Source organism: Neoarius graeffei, chromosome 21 (genome assembly GCF_027579695.1).
Source record: "Neoarius graeffei isolate fNeoGra1 chromosome 21, fNeoGra1.pri, whole genome shotgun sequence".
Taxonomy (NCBI): domain Eukaryota; kingdom Metazoa; phylum Chordata; class Actinopteri; order Siluriformes; family Ariidae; genus Neoarius; species Neoarius graeffei.
The window spans coordinates 26,928,641-26,949,522 of NC_083589.1; the positions used below are offsets into that span (position 1 = coordinate 26,928,641).

At 42.2% G+C, this 20,882-nt stretch overlaps 1 protein-coding gene across 1 annotated transcript in view; it reads left to right on the forward strand.

Moving 5' to 3' along the window:
- The first annotated feature begins 3,503 nt into the window (after positions 1-3,503).
- LOC132869617 (zinc finger protein 664-like) overlaps positions 3,504-20,882 on the forward strand; it is a 28,467-nt gene continuing 11,088 nt past the window's right edge. Inside the window, exon 1 of the mRNA XM_060902905.1 lies at positions 3,504-3,743. Coding sequence (XP_060758888.1) covers positions 3,548-3,743 — 196 coding nt within the window. The 5' untranslated portion in view covers positions 3,504-3,547. The remainder of the gene's footprint in view (positions 3,744-20,882) is intronic.

Here is a 20,882-nt window from a genome sequence, read left to right on the forward strand (position 1 = left end):
GCCCAGTATATATTTGTTAAGGATGCCCTGCTTGCTCCCCAGGTTTGCCCTGACAAACAACGCAGAATGTTATGTATCTTTTTACATGCGTTTTTCATTTTGTCCAAATGAACTTTCCATGTCAGTTTCTCATCAAACCATACCCCTAGAAATCTAACTGACTTGACTTGCTCCAGGTGATGACCATATAATTTTAGAGCCAGAGGAGTAGTTCTTTGTTTCCTTGAAAAGCAGATTATTTGTGTTTTAGAGATTGATAACCTAAAACCCCATTCATTTGCCCACTTTCCACTTTAGTTATTTCTGCCTGCATTTTCTTTTTAACATATGAGATATTACGGCCTCTAATCCAGAGAGCCCCATCATCCGCATATAAAGACTTCCCTACACTTTGCTCAATGCTTGAAAAGATATCATTGATCATAATATTAAATAATAATGGACTACACACACTACCTTGTGGTGTGCCATTCTCAACTGTATATACCTCAGAGTATTCTGTACCTACCCTTACCTGAATTTTCCTGTTGAATAAAAAGTCCAAAACCCAGTTATATACCTTCCCACTTAATCCTAATGAATCTAATTTGATTAATAGACCCTCTTTCCAAAGCATGTCATAAGCTTTCTCTGTATCAAAGAATACAGCTACAGTGGTGCTTGAAAGTTTGTGAACCCTTTAGAATTTTCTATATTTCTGCATAAATATGACCTAAAACATCATCAGATTTTCACACAAGTCCTAAAAGAAGATAAAGAGAACCCAGTTAAACAAATGAGACAAAAATAATATACTTGGCCATTTATTTATTGAGGAAAATGATCCAATATTACATATCTGTGAGTGGCAAAAGTATGTGAACCTTTGCTTTCAGTATCTGATGTGACCCCCTTGTGCAGCAATAACTGCAACTAAACGTTTCCAGCAACTGTTGATCAGTCCTGCACACCGGCTTGGAGGAATTTTAGCCCATTCCTCCGTACAGAACAGCTTCAACTCTGGGATGTTGGTGGGTTTCCTCACATGAACTGCTCGCTTCAGGTCCTTCCACAACATTTCCATTGGATTAAGGTCAGGACTTTGACTTGGCCATTCCAAAACATTAACTTTATTCTTCTTTAATCATTTTTTGGTAGAACGACTTGTGTGCTTAGGGTCATTGTCTTGCTGCATGACTCACCTTCTCTTGAGATTCAGTTCATGGACAGATGTCCTGACATTTTCCTTTAGAATTCGCTGGTATAATTCAGAATTCATTGTTCCATCAATGATGGCAAGCTGTCCTGGCCCAGATGCAGCAAAACAGGCCCAAACCATGATACTACCACCACCATGTTTCACAGATAGGATAAGGTTCTTATGCTGGAATGCAGCGTTTTCCTTTCACCAGACATAGCACTTCTCATTTCAACCAAAAAGTTCTATTTTGGTCTCATCCGTCCACAAAACATTTTACCAATAGCCTTCTGGCTTGTCCACGTGATCTTTAACAAACTGCAGACGAGCAGCAATGTTCTTTTTGGAGAGCAGTGGCTTTCTACTTGCAACCCTGCCATGCACACCATTGTTGTTCAGTGTTCTCCTGATGGTGGACTCATGAACATTAACATCAGCCAATGTGAGAGTGGCCTTCAATTGCTTAGAAGTTACCCTGGGGTCCTTTGTGACCTCGCTGACTATTACACGCCTTGCTCTTGGAGTGATCTTTGTTGGTTGACCACTCCTGGGGAGGGTAACAATGGTCTTGAATTTCCTCCATTTGTACACAATCTGTCTGACTGTGGATTGGTGGAGTCCAAACTCTTTAGAGATGGTTTTGTAACCTTTTCCAGCCTGATGAGCATCAACAACGCTTTTTCTGAGGTCCTCAGAAATCTCCTTTGTTTATGCCATGATACACTTCCACAAACATGTGTTGTGAAGATCAGACTTTGATAGATCCCTGTTCTTTAAATAAAACAGGGTGCCCACTCACACCTGATTGTCATCCCATTGATTGAAAACACCGGACTCTAATTTCACCTTCAAATTAACTGCTAATCCTAGAGGTTCACATACTTTTGCCACCCACAGATGTGTAATATTGGATCATTTTCCTCAATAAATAAATGACCAAGTATAATATTTTTGTCTCATTTGTTTAACTGGGTTCTCTTTATCTACTTTTAGGACTTGTGTGAAAATCTGATGATGTTTTAGGTCATATTTATGTAGAAATATAGAAAATTCTAACGGGTTCACAAACTTTCAAGCACCACTGTATTATTATCTCTTTATGAGTCTGTGCTTTCCTGATATCTGATTCTAAACACAATACTGAGTCCATTGTGTTACGACCTTTGCGGAACCCACTCTGATATGGATAGAAAAGACCTTTGCTTTCTCAATTATAGGTTACTCTTTCAGTAACTATTCTTTCCATGATTTTACCTAGTTGTGACGTTAGTGCAATTGGTCGATAACTACCAGGGTCAGAAGGATCTTTCCCTGGCTTCAGAGCAGGCACTATGATTGCATGTTTCCAGGCTTCTGGAAGTTGTCCAGATTCCCAAATCTCATCTCATCTCATCATCTCTAGCCGCTTTATCCTATTCTACAGGGTCGCAGGCAAGCTGGAGCCTATCCCAGCTGACTACGGGCGAAAGGCGGGGTACACCCTGGACAAGTCGGCAGGTCATCACAGGGCTGACACATAGACACAGACAACCATTCACACTCACATTCACACCTACGGTCAATTTAGAGTCACCAGTTAACCTAACCTGCATGTCTTTGGACTGTGGGGGAAACCGGAGCACCCGGAGGAAACCCACGCGGACACGGGGAGAACATGCAAACTCCGCACAGAAAGGCCCTCGCCGGCCACAGGGCTCGAACCCGGACCTTCTTGCTGTGAGGCGACAGTGCTAACCACTACACCACCTTCCCAAATCTTATTTAAAAATTTTAACACTCTTTCCAGAGTACCAACTGTCATGTTTGCAATCATTTTATAGCATACCATGTCTCTCCCTGGGGTGGTCTGTTTAGCAAAACTAATTGCCTTCCTCAGCTCAAACATGGTAAAAGGCAAGTTCAAAGGGTCATCTGAACTCTCTTTCTTGTCTAAGACAGTTGGGTGTTTCCTTAAAACTTGACTTCTCATTACTTTAGCCTCTTCAGTGAGATTTCTAGAGCTATGCACTCTCCTGAATATTTGTGCTAAAAGTTCAGCCTTGGCGGCACGGTGGTGTAGTGGTTAGCGCTGTCGCCTCACAGCAAGAAGGTCCGGGTTCGAGCCCCATGGCTGTCGAGGGCCTTTCTGTGCTAGAGATAATGAGATGAGATGAGATGAGCTCACTATATAGTCCTCTATATAGTAATTCCCTATGTAGGGAGTAGTGAACGAGTGAGCGAGTTTGGACACAGGGATGTGCTGGGTGCGGCTGTGTATTTTTGTGTCCAGCAGAGGGCAGTATAGTCTCATTCATGTTTGTAATTTACACACATCTCGTAGAAGAACTCCGTCCTGTGCCTCTCCTCCCAAGCCACTGATAGGGTTTATTGATGTTAGTGTTTTTGATCGCCTATCCCAGTGTTGTGTCTTTGCCAGTTTGTGGTGTGATGTTGCACTCTGGAGTGTGTTCCCTGGATTTGGTGCAGGAGCAGTGCTGTGTGAAAGAGGAGTGTGGAGATGATCAAATCACTGAGTGCATGGTTAAAACCGAGGAACATGAAGCCTGCATAGACACAACAAACACAGGTGAGTCAAATGATCATAAAAACACAACACTGTGGGCTGATAATGACCTGGATTAGTTCTCACTGAACAGCATAAAGAGCATGGAGCTGAATAAATGACTGTTATTCACTTGATTTGGGATAAAAAGCAAAATCCCAGGCCCAGTGTTTTCTCCTTCATCCCAGACTGTATGTACAGAGTGCACATGATCACTTCTAGATGATATCCAGTCAACTCCAGGATTATTCGCACCCTGTAGGTAAACACAGGAAATGGAAAAACTAGGCTTATTTAAAAAAAAAGTTAATTAGCTGGAAATATATGACTGAAACATTCTTATTGAGTACAAACTCATCTCATTATCTCTAGCCGCTTTATCCTTCTACAGGGTCGCAGGCAAGCTGGAGCCTATCCCAGCTGACTACGGGCGAAAGGCGGGGTACACCCTGGACAAGTCGCCAGGTTATCACAGGGCTGACACATAGACACAGACAACCATTCACACTCACATTCACACCTACGGTCAATTTAGAGTCACCAGTTAACCTAACCTGCATGTCTTTGGACTGTGGGGGAAACCGGAGCACCTGGAGGAAACCCACACGGACACGGGGAGAACATGCAAACTCCGCACAGAAAGGTCCTCGTCGGCCATGGGGCTCGAACCCGGACCTTCTTGCTGTGAGGCGACAGCGCTAACCACTACGCCACCGTGCCGCCCCGGAGTACAAATTGTATAACCAAAAGTATGTGGACAGCCCATATGCCACTGAGGTGATGCAGGTGTTTCAGCCACACCCAAAGGTGCAGAAATCAAGCACATACTATTGCCATGATGACACGGTGGTGTCATGGTTAGCACTGTTGTCTCACAGCAAGAAGGTTCTGGGTTTGTGGCCAGCGGGGGCTTTTTGTGTGGCATTTGCATGTTCTCTCTGTCTGCTCCGGTTTCCGTCACAGTCCAAAGACATGCAGTTAGGTTAACTGGCTACTCTAAATTGTCCATAGGTGCGAACGTGTGTGTAAATGGATGCAACCTGCGGAGGATCCCATCAACTCTCTTGTGTTGCCATGGAACGAGATCCTCCCTGGCTGAGCAGTGTGGATCAGCGTCGTGAACTGATCACCACTCTAAACAATTCCTTAGCAGAAGGCTCTAAGATCATGGACCATGTGCTTCTCCAAGCACCCTGCGCCTTGATGATCTTGGAAAGGACACTTGACCTCAAGCTACGACAATGACTATTGCAGCCATGTCATCTCCGTAGAATGGATCGTATTGAAGAGCTCCATGACTTTTAACGTGGCATATCACCTTTACCAAAAGTCAGAGGATGAACTTCCTGCCCTGCTAGATCTTCCCCAGTCAGCTGAATCTCAGAACAGCAGCAGCTCAGCTTTGATGGAGTGCGTTAGTGTTCAGTCATAAAACTCTCCTCCAATCCTCTGTTGTATCATTTGCTACAGAGTTCCAAACTGCCTCTGGAAGCAACATCAGTACAAGAACTCTGCATCATGAAATGAGTTTCCATGGCCAAGCAGCTCCACGCATACCAAATGTAGGCTGGAGTGCTGTAAGACACATTGGCACTGGACTCTGGAGCACGTATTCTCTGGAGAGATGAATCTCACTTCACTTCATATCTGTCTGTCTGATGGACGAATCTGGGTTTGGTGCATGCCATGCATGAGAACGCTACCTAGTGCCTCAACACTATTGATTGAACACCTTTGAGATGAATTGAACACTGAATAAGAGCCAGACCTTCTTGTCCAATATCTCTTTTGGCTGAATGAGCACTAATTCTCAGAAATGCACTCCAAAATCTGTAGAAAGCCTTCCCAGAAGAGTGGAGACTGTTATATGTGCAAAAGGGGATGGCAACTTGATGGAATGTCCAACCAGAACTTGAAGGATGTAGTAGCTCATCTGGCTTGCCATAGAAACAATCACGACTACCAAAACATCAAACAGAACTGAAATGTGATGAGAGAGAGGACCAACCTCCACGACAAATTGTTTACAACAGGAAAATCAACAAAGGACTACATTTTGTTCCCCAAGAGAAGATCTACCCAAAATATCGATCAGAACTGAATTCACATGATAAATAAGAGAAGAGATATAATTCTAGTCAGAGGAAAATGCATTAAGTTGATCTAACTAATTTATTAGCAAAAAATTGACAATATAATGACCAAGTGTTGTGCAGAAGGTCTAGTTGTTTCAAATAAAACAATGAGAACTGAAATCCATTGAGAACTGAGGGAGGAGACACAATTTAACTGAAAATAAACAAAGTTGTAAACAAATTTTGTTTACAAGAAAACCAACAAAACAACCAAGTTTTGTTCCCCACGGGAAGATCTACCCAAAACATCGATCAGAACTGAAAGCGGGTGAGAACTTCCAGAGAAGATACAATTCTAATGAGAAGTCCCAAAATTCATGAAGTTGACCTAATTAGCAGTTCAATAGTAAAAATTTGACAATACAATGACCAAATTTTGTTCAGAATGACTAGTTCTTTCAAACCAATCAGTACTGAAATCTACTGAGGGAGGAGATATGAAAATAATAAATGCAGTTGTAAACAAATTGTTTACAACAGGAAAGTCAACAAACAAATGACCAAGTTTTGTTCCTCAAGGGAAGATCTTCCCAAAACATTGATCAGAACTGGAATTGGATGAGAAATGAGAGGAAATAAAATTGTAGTGAGAGGCCTTGAAAATTCATTAATTTGGCCTAATTACTAACTCGTTAGCAAATAATTTGACACACCAATGACCAAGTGTTGTGCGGAGTGAGAAGTTCTTTCAAACAAAACAATTGGAACAGAAATCGGTGGAGAATTGATGGAGGAGATACGATTTAACTGAATTGTGGATGACGGCTGCCATGCCATGGTAATAGCTCATCGGCCTTATGGCTAGATGAGCGAACAAGCTCGTATAGGAGTGATGCTCAGGTGTCCACATACTTTTGGTCATAGTCCTGGATGACCACTTGGAGTTCCTAAACACTCAGTGTAATGAGTTTAAAAAAAAAAAACAACCCTCAAGTAAATTATAAATGTGAGCAAGCTTGTACTGCATTTTGCCCATAAGACTTTTGAGGGGTGCCAATAATTATGATCCGTATATTCGCTTTCATAATATTTTCTTAAAAGATAAATTTACTTCAAAGGTTCAGTTTCCCCATCATATTTTCAGTGTGAAACGTAAGATAATTAACCATAAACTTTTACTTTTTCCAAATATTTTTAACCCAAGGGCGGGGTGGTGTAGTGGTTAGCGCTGTTGCCTCACAGCAAGAAGGTCAGGATTCGAGCCTCGTGGCCGACGAGGGCCTTTCTGTGCGGAGTTTGCATGTTCTCCCCGTGTCCGCGTGGGTTTCCTCCGGGTGCTCCGGTTTCCCCCACAGTCCAAAGACATGCAGGTTAGGTTAACTGGTGACTCTAAATTGACCGTAGGTGTGAATGTGAGTGTGAATGGTTGTCTGTGTCTATGTGTCAGCCCTGTGATGACCTGGCGACTTGTCCAGGGTGTACCCCGCCTTTCGCCCGTAGTCAGCTGGGATAGGCTCCAGCTTGCCTGCAACCCTGTAGAACAGGATAAAGTGGCTAGAGATATGAGATTTTTAACCCATATTTTATGTGGGGTGCTAATAATTCAAACAGGTTTTCGTCCAGAATTGCCCTGTATTTAGTGCCATCCATCTTTCCTTCAGGCTTGTTCAGCTTTCCTGTCCCTGCAGATTAAAAATATCCCCACAGCATGATGCTGCCACCACCATGCTTCATTGTAGGAATGGTGTTCTCAGGGTGTTGGGTTTGCGCCACACGTAGCATTTCCCATGATGGCCAAAAAGATAAATTTTAGTTTCATTTGACCAGAAAATCATCTTCCATGTGTTTGGGGAGTCTGCCACATGCTGTTGGGCAAACATGTCTTCTTCAGCAGTGACTTTTTTTTTCTGGCCACTCTTCCATAAAGCCTCGCTCTGTGGCATTTACAGCTTAAAGTGGTCCTATGGACCGATACTCCCATCTCCGCTGTAGATCTTTGCAGCTCCTTCAGTGTTATCTTTGGTGTCTTTGTTGCATCTATGATTAATGCCCTCCTTGCCCATTCTGTGAGTTTTGGTGGGCGGCCTTCTCTTGTCAGGTTTATAGTGGTGCCATATTCTTTCCATTGTGCTATAATGGATTTAATGGAGCGCCGTGGGATATTCAAAGTTTGGGATATTTTTTATAACCCAACCCTGATCTATTCTTCTCCACAACTTTGTCTCTGACCTGTTTGGAGGCTCCTTGGTTCTCATGTTGCTTGCTTAGTACACTGAAAAAAGTAACCTATAGAATTTACCCAATAAATCTGAGGTAACAATTTGCATTGACTTGTTTGGGGTAGATTTAATTCCATATATTGAGTATAAAATAACTGAAATAAAAAGCTATGAAAAACTTAAATTGGGTAAAATTTACCTCACATTTATGTATCTATTCAACAGCTATTTTCTCATTGAAATTGGGTAAAATTATCTCTTGTTTGCTAGTAGGTAATGCCTGATAATTACTAATCAAAGGTAATTAATATCATTACTTATTCGGAGAAGGTAAGATGTACCCCCCAAAAAAAGACTTTCAGATGGTTCATCATCTCAATGTTTTTAATCCATAAAATCATAAAATAATAGAATAAAGTGCAGTACAACAGCTTCACACAATATTTCAAGTAATGAACCTGTTTTATAACTCACTAACTAACAGCTTCAAATGTTGTTTCTGGACTGATCAAATCTGCAGTCCAGGTGCATTTATACAACAAATAACTGAACTGCCTTGTTTATATGCAGCAATGATGCACCAAATGATCAAAAAACACAAAATAAAGTGCAGTACAACAGCTTCACACAACATTTCAAGTAATGAACCTGTTTTATAACTCACTAAACTAACAGCCGGAGAGAGGAAGATGGCGGTCCGAGAGTTCCCTGTCCCGCTCACTCAAACGCGTGGTCTGACGCATGCGCAATTTGGAGCACAGGAATCACGGCTTTGGGGTATATTTTACCGTATTTTTCCATGTAACGGTTGTTACTGTTAACGAATAGGTAGCATATGTATAATTTACCCATTACTTTATAATTCCTTGGCTGACTGCAATAATCGAGTAAATTTTATCTGGTTTGCATAGATTATATTTACCACTCTCCAAAATCACTTCTTACAGTGTAGTGTTGCAGAGTCAGGGTCCTTCCAGAACAGGTTGATTTATACAGACATCATGTGACACTTTGATTGCACACAGGTGGATCTTAATCACCTAATTATGTGACTTAAGTGAATTGGTTGGACCAGCTCTTATTTTAGTGGCTGGGCTGGTGGGCATGCACGCAGACAGAACGGGGTTTGAACCCGGTTGTTTGTTTTGGCCAGTTCTGCTTAAAGACGAAAATGAAAGTTTGGAGGTTGTGTTCAGAGCGGAATCCAATAATATCAAACTTGCCAAAACCAATTCTTTTAAATTTTGGTCTTATTATTAAGACTCCTATCGGTATGAAATTCAGTGTCTCCATTCTTGGGGGAAATTTGAAAGTGACTTGATAGAGCAAATGTTGATAAACTCATGAAACTTAAATTTGAAGGAACACCAATCATAGTAGAGCGATTTGTTCCTCTCAACCAAGTAAAAGGTATAATCCACGGAGTTGATACAGATATTTCGGATGAAGATTTGCTGGAAGGATTTAAAGAGTCCAATTCATTCAACATTGTTGGCATCAAAAGGTTCTTAAAATATAAAAAAACGCTACACACTTTTCTGATTACCTTCTCAGGAAAACTTTACCTGAAACCATAAAATTTGGTTTTAGAATTTTCAGAGTCATGTACCTGGTCCTATCAGGTGTTTCAAATGCCAGCGCTACGGACATATTAGTTCCAATTGTCACTTGAAAGCTAGGTGTGGCAAATGCGGAGATGCTCCTGTCACTTCTGATTGTTCAATCAGTGTTTCCCACAGACCAGGTAGCAATTTGTGGTGCTCTACTGTGCCGATGAGGGAATTGTGCGCGGTGGTGTCGTGGCGGTCGGTGGAGTCGGTCATTGGGGTGTATGCAAAGTGTTTACAGCGGGCGGTGTTCAAACACACAGTATTTTTCTTCAGAGTCACCTGCTGGGACTATTTTAAAGCTATAAGAAGCATTTGAGATTATTCAGTTCAATCTAAATTCTTTTAAGTTCTTTAAGAGAAGACAGCTAAAACAATTTTTACCAGAACCCTGCCTGGTTTCATTCCTCGACCCAACTTTACATTACAGGGCAGGCCATTAGTTTGCTGGGCTTGATGTTGGTGGAAAACCTGTCTTTTAAATTTATGAAAATTACTCACCAAAATTGAAGTTAAAGTTTAGTTTTTACTAGAGATGCACCGACTGCAATTTTTTGGGCCGATTCCGATTTTCCATGGAGTGTGACCTGCCAATACCGATTTTGGCCGATTCCGATTTCATTTTTTCAAACCACTTCACAGCACACACAGACTATTTTATTTTTATCTTTTCTTTAATAGAACATTCTGCCAGATTTTCAGTAATAAATTTTCAACACCTCAAAGGTTGAAAACAAACAAAAAGACATTGTTCTTTGTAAAATCTTTCTTCATGTTTGGTATTAACATATTAATCCCTGAAATAGGAAATTCACACAAACATTTTTTCTTTTCCCATCCAATATCTGGCACAAAAACAACGTCCCCCTCATATATTATTTGCCTACTGCTATGGAACACACTTTCATAAGCCTATTTAGATCTGAAAACTTATGCCTTATAGAACAACCCATTTCTTCATTCAGTATCAAAATACAAAAATAATTTCCAGTCATACTTATACCATAGCCATTCTATCATCTTTGTCAAATGTGTATTTGTAGAGTAATTTCCAATGGAATCAAGTGCAACCAAGGTTGTAAAACAAACAAAGACATTTTTCTCTCTCTTTGTACAAATCTAACTAGATGTTTGGTAATAGGCTAATGTATTAATTCCTGTAATGGGAAATTCACACAACCACAAACATTTTCTTCTTTTCACATCCAATATCTGGCACAAAAAAATTCACTATATTTGGATATCCAAATATAGTGAATTTTTTTTTTTTTGTTAACGGCGCGCGCGCCGGAGCTCGTTAAGCGCGCAGGACTGACACTGTTCTGGGCAAGCGCAACATAATCGCACTAGAAAGCATGTTCAAGCTGCCAGTGTAGCTGCAGTCTTTTTAGTTGTGAATTACGAGTATTTCCACTTTCATCTCTGTGATACACAAGTTTTGATCGGCAGAAAATCGGCATATTTTAATTTTGACCGGCCGGTCGCCGGTCATGGCCGATCACGGGAAAATCGGTCGATTCCGATCGGCAGCTGGTCAATCAGTGCATCTCTGATTTTACCTTAGTTTTTTGCCTTTTTGGTGGCAATCTTTCAATCATTCTTTAGTTGACATTCAAGGAATAAATTGTAAAAAACAAGCTGGAGGTTTTTATTTGAAATATTGAACTCAACACTTGCCTCAACCAATACTAAAATGAAATAAATAGTATAATGTAATAAAATAATAATAAAATAAAATATCATAATTAGATGTAAGAAACCACTTAAGGTAACACCAAGGCAACTAACAATAATGAAAAAGCATTACCCTAATTGGTGCAAAGCCTGCATGCCCTATCAGTACATTTAATTCTGCGTGGCTTCCTGGGAAAAAAAACTCAAGCGCCCTATCGTAAGGGAAGTCATTGCTGAAGCGGGATAAATGGGATAATGCAATAAGGCCAGTTCCTCGCGTCAAGCTGCTAATGTCTGCATCAAAATTGGTTTATAGCCTGACTCAGGGATGTTCGTTTCCTGTAAGCCAAGAAGGCTATGATAAAGCTCATCACGAGCACGACGTAGGCTACCTTTTTAAAATGAGGGGTCGGAAGGCGAATCGGGAAGGCTGCGTTATTTTTAGCCTAACAGGCCAGCGGCAGGCCTGTGTACACGCCTCTCCATCTCTCTCTCTCTCTCTCTCTCTCTCTCTCTCTGTGTGTGGGTGTGTGCATGCGTGAACGAGAAGAAAGAGCATTATGAATGAATGGAACGATCTCCTCTCATCTCATTATCTCTAGCCGCTTTATCCTTCTACAGGGTCGCAGGCAAGCTGGAGCCTATCCCAGCTGACTACGGGTGAAAGGCGGGGTACACCCTGGACAAGTCGCCAGGTCATCACAGGGCTGACACATAGACACAGACAACCATTCACACTCACATTCACACCACTTATTGAAAGTATCTTGGATAATTGTGAATTAGTGTGTCTAAATGATGGATCCCCTACCAGAATTTATAATCAAGGCTTTTCTCATATAGACCTTACTTTTTGCTCGCCTTCTATTGCCATTCAGTGCAAGTGGGAAACAACAGATTTTGATGGAGGGAGTGATCATAAATGTATAGTTGTAATTTAACTGCAAAGTTCCCTATGAAAATGAAGCAAGTCTTAAAGGGGTACCAAATATAATATATACAGTTGCTGATGTGACAAAGTAACGTATTCTTAAGTATTCTATCAAATTTATATACTAGAAAACAACGAAATATCTTGGTAATTGTAAATATAATACTTTATACGCTAAACCGCACAAGAGTCGCCATTTTTAAAAGACCGTGACGTCAGCGCTACCCACTGCACTAGCGGAACTCTCCGAAATAGAGGAGATAAGCGTGTAATCATGGCGTCGGGCGCATCAAGTGAAAGCGACAGCTCTGTCGAATCATACGAAGAGATCCCGCAAGACACACTGCAAGCAGGCTATGGCTTAGAAGGGTACCAGTTTGAACCTAGGAGAGGTACTCTCGACTCCGGTGATGAAATAAGAGAAGAAAGCTCGGATGACGGCGAGGATGAGACTGATGCTGACCATGGGCATGGCGAGCGTGGGGCAGAGCGTCTGCGTGCAGGTGACACGGCGTGGTGCTTGTGCGGAAAATGTAACGTGGAGTTGCTCACGAGTCCAGCAGAATTTATTTGCTGCAATGAGATAGGCGCCACCCGTGGACTTGCGAAATCGTCGCAAGAGGCAGAAACGGGTATTTCACACGTGCTATTCCCAACCTCAATGAGCCAACACAACTGGGCACATACATACGTCATGAGTGTTATGCAGAGAAAATGAACGTGCATTCTGATTGGATAAAATTAATATCATGGTGGGCTGTTCAAACTGCGGAAATAGTTTGCTCGAGCTACTTTCAAAACACTATAACTTTCCAACCTTAGAACAGAAAACTTTTGTAAGTCTTGAATAAGGTTCGTCAATGTGTATTTTATTGTTATATTTACTCTATTGCCCTCTGTTCCCTTTTAAATGGATTTTTAAAAAACCAAATTGGCAAATGTTTTCTGAACTTTGTGACAAATTTTAAATTAATCGAAACAAATAATGATATCGATGAGTTAACTTGTAATATCTTTTTTTAATTGAAATAAATTTATTCAGAGAAAAACAAATCCCTCATCAAGAAATAATTATTTTCAGCAGAAACACATGTACCACTATTATTGCCACCCTTGCATTCAATACTTTTGTACAACCTCGCTTTTTTTCCTTTTCCTTCATTTACTTATTTATGTACTTTCTTTTTACTTCCTTTTTTTAAAATAATTTTGTTTTATTAGGACATAGTTTCAGTGTACATATCACAAAACAGGAATGGGCATGTCCCATTTTTTTCATAAACAATCAGACAACAAGCAAAAACTGACAATTATACAGAAAAAAGAAAAGAAACCCTACCCACCCTCACCACCCACATTGGTCCATTTCCATACTAAAGCAAAGAGCATGAAGCGTGTTACTGTCTTAAGTTTGTTCTGGTCTCATGTTTTCTATTTGAAATTTAATACTGGAAGCTGTAGACACTATCAGAATAAGAGAGGAAAGGCTGCCATGTAATGTAAAACTTTTCAGTTGATCCTCATCTCATCTCATTATCTCTAGCCACTTTATCCTGTTCTGCAGGGTCGCAGGCAAGCTGGAGCCTATCCCAGCTGACTACGGGCGAAAGGCGGGGTACACCCTGGACAAGTCGCCAGGTCATTACAGGGCTGACACATAGACACAGACAACCATTCACACTCACATTCACACCTACGGTCAATTTAGAGTCACCAGTTAACCTAACCTGCATGTCTTTGGACTGTGGGGGAAACCGGAGCACCCGGAGGAAACCCACACGGATACGGGGAGAACATGCAAGCTCCGCACAGAAAGGCCCTCGCCGGCCACAGGGCTCGAACCTGGACCTTCTTGCTGTGAGGCGACAGCGCTAACCACTACACCACCGTGCCGCTAGCCTGGGCCCGCCCATCCTAAGTGTGATGCAACACGAGGGCCTGTTGCGAGCTTAGTCTGGCAAGGCAAGCTATCTCCAGCTCTTCCAAGCTCCCGAAAAATCGGGAGCCAATCAACTTTGAGCATCTCCAACGGCCCTGGGTAGAGGCGTGTTCAAGGCACTGACGTAGTAGAACTGCGACCGGAAGCCATAGATTGTTTACAGAATCTATGCCGGAAGCGCTTCATTCACTAGAAACATTACGAACATGGAGCAGCGGCAAGCCTTTGACACAGCGGTAGATGCTGTATTGAAAGCATTCAACGGGAAGTTCTCATTGAAAACGGAGCAAAGAGCAGCCCTGGAGGTATTTATCTTCTTCCTGTTACTCAAGCAGTTTCCGTCGCGTCACATACGTCAGAGGAAAGAGTGATGTGATTGGTTTAAGCTTCGTCACAGCCTTTTCTGGCTTCGACCAGTAGCAAACTGAGGCATTTCAGGGAGGCGGGTCAACCACGCCTTTGGGAAACGGTTGGGCTTAATATCTTTGCCAGACCAAATGCTCGCAGAGCTTTGAAGTCACGTTAGCCAGACTACCGTGCCGCCCCCTCAGTTGATCCTCTTGGAGAAAATTTTGTCTTTTCCAATTTCAGGAATGACATCACATCAGTTATCCAAGCGTGTTGTCCTGGGGCAGTTGGTGACTTCCAGTGTAGGAGGATACATCTACGGGCAATTAGAGAGGCAAATGATAGCACATTCAATTTTTGTATGCTGAATTTAGGATAAATCAAAGGGACCCCAAAAATAGCAATAAGTGGACAAGGTTCTATTTCAGTCTCTCAAACTTCAGACATGACTCTTTGAAAAAGTTCTTCCAAAAACCTATCAACTTTGAGCATGACCAAAAGGTGTGGGCAAGATGTGATGGAACAGAGGCACATCTATTACAGGCTTCACTAGTACCGGGAAAGTATTTGGCCAATTTGGCTTTGCTTAAGTGCATCCTATGTAGCACCTTAAACTGTATTAGGTTGAGACGGGCACAGGATGAAGAATGTTTGGCTTTATCCCACCATTTGTCATGAAACTGGACTTCCAGCTCAGTCTCCCATTCATGTTTGATTTTGTCAAGAGGTGAAGGGTCAGATTTCAGAATGAAAGTGTATAAGCTTGGATGTTAACCCCATCTGATTAAGTGGTTTATCTAGAATGTATCATCGGGCAGATATGGGAATGTAGTGTAATGGTCTTTAACAAAACTGCAAAGCTGAAGGTAACAGAAAAAATGGTTTTGGGGGAGATCATATTGGCATGATAAGGTTTTGAAATCTGCAAATGTGCCATTAAGAAATAATTCTCTGAATGACCTGATACCGGGCGGCACGGTGGTGTAGTGGTTAGTGCTGTCGCCTCACAGCAAGAAGGTCCAGGTTCGAGCCCCGTGGCCGGCGAGGGCCTTTCTGTGCGGAGTTTGCATGTTCTCCCCGTGTCCGTGTGGGTTTCCTCCGGGTGCTCCGGTTTCCCCCACAGTCCAAAGACATGCAGGTTAGGTTAACTGGTGACTCTAAATTGACCGTAGGTGTGAATGTGAGTGTGAATGGTTGTCTGTGTCTATGTGTCAGCCCTGTGATGACCTGGCGACTTGTCCAGGGTGTACCCCGCCTTTCACCCGTAGTCAGCTGGGATAGGCTCCAGCTTGCCTGCGACCCTGTAGAACAGGATAAAGTGGCTAGAGATAATGAGATGAGATGACCTGATACCTTTGTAATTCCAATGTGTAAATGCAGAGTCAAGCTTGGAGGGCAAAAAGTAATGATTATTGCATAATGGTCCAAAGAGGGCAAGATCGTATAATTTAAAGTGTTTGCGAAACTGTGTCCATATTTTCAAAGTTGACAAAACCACTGGATTAGAAGTATAATTTCTTGCTGGGATAGGTAAAGGGGAGCATGTCTAGGCTACAAGTGAGGTAGTGTGACACGAGAGAGACTCCATTTTACACCAATCTAAATCCTCCTCATATCTCCAGCTGAGTATTTTATGTATATTTGCTGCCCAGTAATAAAAAATAAAATTAGGGAGGCCCAGTCCCCGCTCCCATCTCACTACCTGCAGAGCACTCCTCCTTATTCTCGCCACCCATAAAAATGGAAGAATAATTTTGTCAAGCCGTTGGAAGAATGTTTTGGTCAGGAAGAGCGGAAGACGTTGAAAAAGGAACAAAAACCTGGGCAAGATATGCATTTTTATGGTCTGCACTCTGCCTGCCAATGACAGTGGCAACTTGGTCCATTTTTGTAGCTCTGCTTTCACCTTGGTTAGTAGCTTATCAAAGTTAAGTTTATGTAGATCCTGAAATGAATGGGCAATGTTAATCCCCAAATATCTGAAGCTGTCTGAAGTGAGATGGAAGGGTATCTGTCTCTGTGTAAGCTGTTTTGCTAAAGCAATAATTGGGAAACACACTGGTTTTTTGGAGATTGATTTTGTACCCTGAAAAAGTGCCAAAATCATCCAAGATCTGAATTATTCTGTTAGCACAAATGACTGGGTCTGTGATGTAAAGTAAAAGATCATCTGCGTACAGGGAGATGTAATGCTCCACATTTCCTCGCCGTATGCCCTGCAGATGTGCTGATGTTCTCAGTTTTATGGCTAAGGGTTCAACGACTAGCGCAAATAATAAAGGTGATCGCGGACAGCCTTGACGAGTTCCACGGGACAGTGAAAAATACGATGAGTATTGGTTGTTTGTGTGGACACAAGCTTGAGGTGAGGTATAAAGCAAGCGCACCCAAGAAATAAATTTTTGACCAAATCCAAATTTTCCCAGCAATTTTTTTTTTTTTTTAAGATTTTTTTTGGGCTTTTTTTCACCTTTATTGGATAGGACAGTGTAGAGACAGGAAATGAGTGGGAGAGAGAGATGGGGAGGGATCGGGAAATGACCTCAGGTCGGAATCGAACCCGGGTCCCCGGATTTATGGTATGGCGCCTTATCCACCTGAGCCACGACGCTCCCCCAGCAATTTAAACAAGTACCCCCATTCAACCCTGTCAAAGGCTCTTTCTGCATCTAATGAGAGTACTACTTCAGGCTTTGTTGCTGTAGATGGTGCAGAAATTATATTTACAGTTGTGTTCACAATTATTCAACCCCCACTGAAATTAAGTGTTTTGGCCAGTTTGACATTGATTTTGATCATTTCAGTCATCTTATTTACAATTAAATCAAAGAGGCACTTGTAAATTAGACAAATATAACATAACATTTATAATAAAATGACCACAAATGTCTTTTCTGTGCTCACATCGTTATCAGTTTTATTCAACCCCCAAGTGACATTCATTCTTAGTACTTAGTACAACATCCTTTTCCAGTTATAACATCTTTCAAGCGTGAAGCATAGCTTGACACAAGTGTCTTGCAGTGACCAACGGGTATCTTAGCCCATTCTTCATGGGCAAAAGCCTCCAGTTCAGTCACATTCTTAGGCTTGCGCGCTGCAACTGCCTTCTTTAGGTCCCACCAGAGGTTCTCAATCGGATTTAAGTCTGGTGACTGCGATGGCCACTCCAGAATGTTCCAGCCCTTCATCTTCAACCATGCTCTAGTGGACTTGGATGTGTGCTTAGGATCATTGTCCTGTTGAAAGGTCCAACGTCTCCCAAGCTGCAGGTTTGTGACAGACTCCATCACATTTTCTTCCAAGATTTCCTGGTACTGAAGAGAATTCATGGTACCCTGCACACGATGAAGCTTCCCTGTACCATTAGAAGCAAAACAGCCCCAAAGCATAATTGACCCCCCGCCATGCTTCACGGTAGGCAAGGTGTTCTTTTCTTCATAGGCCTGGTTCTTCCTCCTCCAAACATAGCGCTGGTCCATGGGCCCAAACAGTTCTGATTTAGTTTCATCAGTCCACAGAACACTTTCCCAAAACTTTTGTGGCTTGTCCACATGACTTTTGGCATACTGCAGTCGACTTTTCTTATTCTTTGGAGTCAGCAAGGGGGTGCGCCTGGGAGTTCTGGCATAGAGGCCGTCATTACGCAGTGTGCGCCTTATTGTCTGTGCTGAAACCTCAATGCCCACATCTGACAGATCTTTTTTCAGTTCCTCACCAGTCACACAGGGATTTTTATCCACCTGGCGCTTCAGGTAGCGCACAGCAGTCGCCGTCAGGGTCTTCTTTCTGCCACGACCAGGTAGCGTTTCCACTGTGCCCTTTGCCTTGAATTTACAGATGATGCTTCCGATAGTATCTCTTGGAATGTTTAACATTTTGGAAATCTTCTTATATCCATTGCCATTCTTGTGAAGAGAAATAACCTCTTCTCTTGTCTTCTGGGACCATTCTCTTGCCTTCACCATGTTTGTCAACACACCAGTAAATGTCTAGAAGGAGCTGAGTATCACAGTCCTTTTAAATCTGCCTAATTGGTGCTTATTATGCTTGATTGATGCTCGTTGACATCCACAGGTGTTTTCAATACCTGATTGAAAACACTTGAATGAACCTCTGTTCTTAAGAGTGGTAGTCTTAAAGGGGTTGAATAATTGTCAATGAAGAAATCACAAAAAGGCCATTTAATACTTTATTACAAAAGCAATTGATGTCATTTTAGTTGCATTTGGTTCTTTAACAAGTCCTTGTAAGATGTCATTATGAACACAATTACAAATGTACACTGAATTCCCTAAAACCCTTTACAGCATTGGGGGTTGAATAATTTTGAACACAACTGTATCAGACGGCGTATATTTGAGAACAAATGACACCCTCTAATGAAGCCGGTCTGATCCTCAGAGATGATGGAGGGGAGGCATGGTTCTAACCTTTTTGCCAGAATTTTTGCAAGTATTTTAACATCAACGTTTAAAAGAGAGATGGGTCTGTAGGAACTGCATTCTGCAGGGTTTTTGTCTTTTTTGAGAATGACTGAAATAGTGGCCTCTGTTAAAGTGTTTGGCAAAGTCCCCAGGGATAGAGAATGATTAAACATGTCTAGTAGTAATGGAGCTAGCTGTATTGAGATTTTATTTATTTATTTATTTATTTATTTTTTTATAGAACTCAGACGGGAATCCATCTGGTCCAGGGGTTTTACCATTATTCATTTCCTTTATACCACTATATATTTCTCCCAGCGTAATTGGTTGGTCTAGTGATATTCGTGTTAGTATATCAATGGTTGGCATATCTATGCTATTTAGAAATGTGTCCATGTTTATGTCTGTATGGGGGGGCTCAGAAGTATAGAGTTTGAAGTAGTATGACTTGAAGGTGGCACTAACTTTTAAGGGACATCTATTAGAATTATCATAGATCTGTGGGATATGTCGTGATGCTGCTTGTTTGAGCTGGAAAGCCGGCAGGCGACTGGCTTTATCACCACATTCATAAAGTTTCCCTTTTGACCTCTGTATTGTTTGCTCTGCCTTCTCTGTAGAAGAAAGATCAAACTGGGTTTGGAGGTTCACTTTTTGTTGGTATAACTCTGGAGTGGGAGCTATAGCATATTGTCTATCAATTTCAGATATCATTTCAATTATATCAGTTTGTCTTTCAGCGCAGCCTATTATGATAAGAAGAATAAGAAATTATTCTTCCTCTGATAGTAGCTTTCAAGGCTTCCCATAGTAATGATGGACTGCTCTCATCTGAATGGTTAAAATGTAAAAATTCCTCTATTGCTTGAGTTATTGAAGTGCAGAAAGTATCTATAGACAGTAAAAATGTGTTAAGTCTCCACTGTGGATTTCTAGCTGCCAGAGAGTCAAATCTGAGGTCAAGCAAGAGAGAATGAACCCTTTATTATCACTGTACCAGTGAAATTGACCATCAACCTGTCCTTACAGAGGGGAACAGGACAGGAAGACAGGGATAAAAGAAAAAGAAACACAGTAGTAACATGAGGAGAGATGAGAAAAAAAAACACTCCCCCACTATGCTCCTGTCAGGAGTACAGTGTGGGAACATTTAAGAAAACCTCCGCACATAAGCACATGATAACACAAGTACACTTTAAAAAACGGGACTTGAGGGGGGGAAAGGAGGGGGTAGGGGAGGAGGTAGAGGAGGAGGTAGAGGTAACCCAGCGCAAGCAAGCAGCCGTCCGCTCCTGCAGCCATGAGGGCGCTGGTCACGCACCCGCTTGTCACACTGGGGATGAAAACGGTGATCGCGGAAAGTTGGACAAGGAATGCGAGAGTGTCTCCCAGCAGTGACCTTCAGGGGGAAATGTTGTCTCAGCAACGGCCTTAACCGAGGCCGGTGCTGTCTCAGGTGTCTCAGGGAGCCGAATGTCGATAAGGGAGAAATTGTTTGGTCTTTCCAGACGCAGTCTTTGCACGTCCACACCGCTCGTCCATATCTGTTCATTCTGTTCAAATTGATCTCCGAAATACTTATTCCTTGCAAAGCCGAAAGCTTCTCCAAGATAACAACCATATTGTGGTTCAAGTTCTGAATAGCCAGAGTCTGAGTGCCGACAGCTTTGCCCACCGCTTCAATCATATCGGGCAGCTTTGTGGGGCTTTGAACAGCTGTCACCGTTGTCTGATTTCCTCGATATGCCAGGGCAATGCCTAATCCAATCAGCAAAAGTCCTGCAATCATGGTTCCGAATAGGTAGGTATCTTCAATGTCCTCCACAGAAAGAATCGCCAGGCACACGACCCTCCACCGCTCCCACGTGTCCATCGTGTAACCAGCCGCGAACGTTCCGGCAGGACAAGCGGGTTCCCCCGAACCCAGGCTTCTCGTTGAGAAA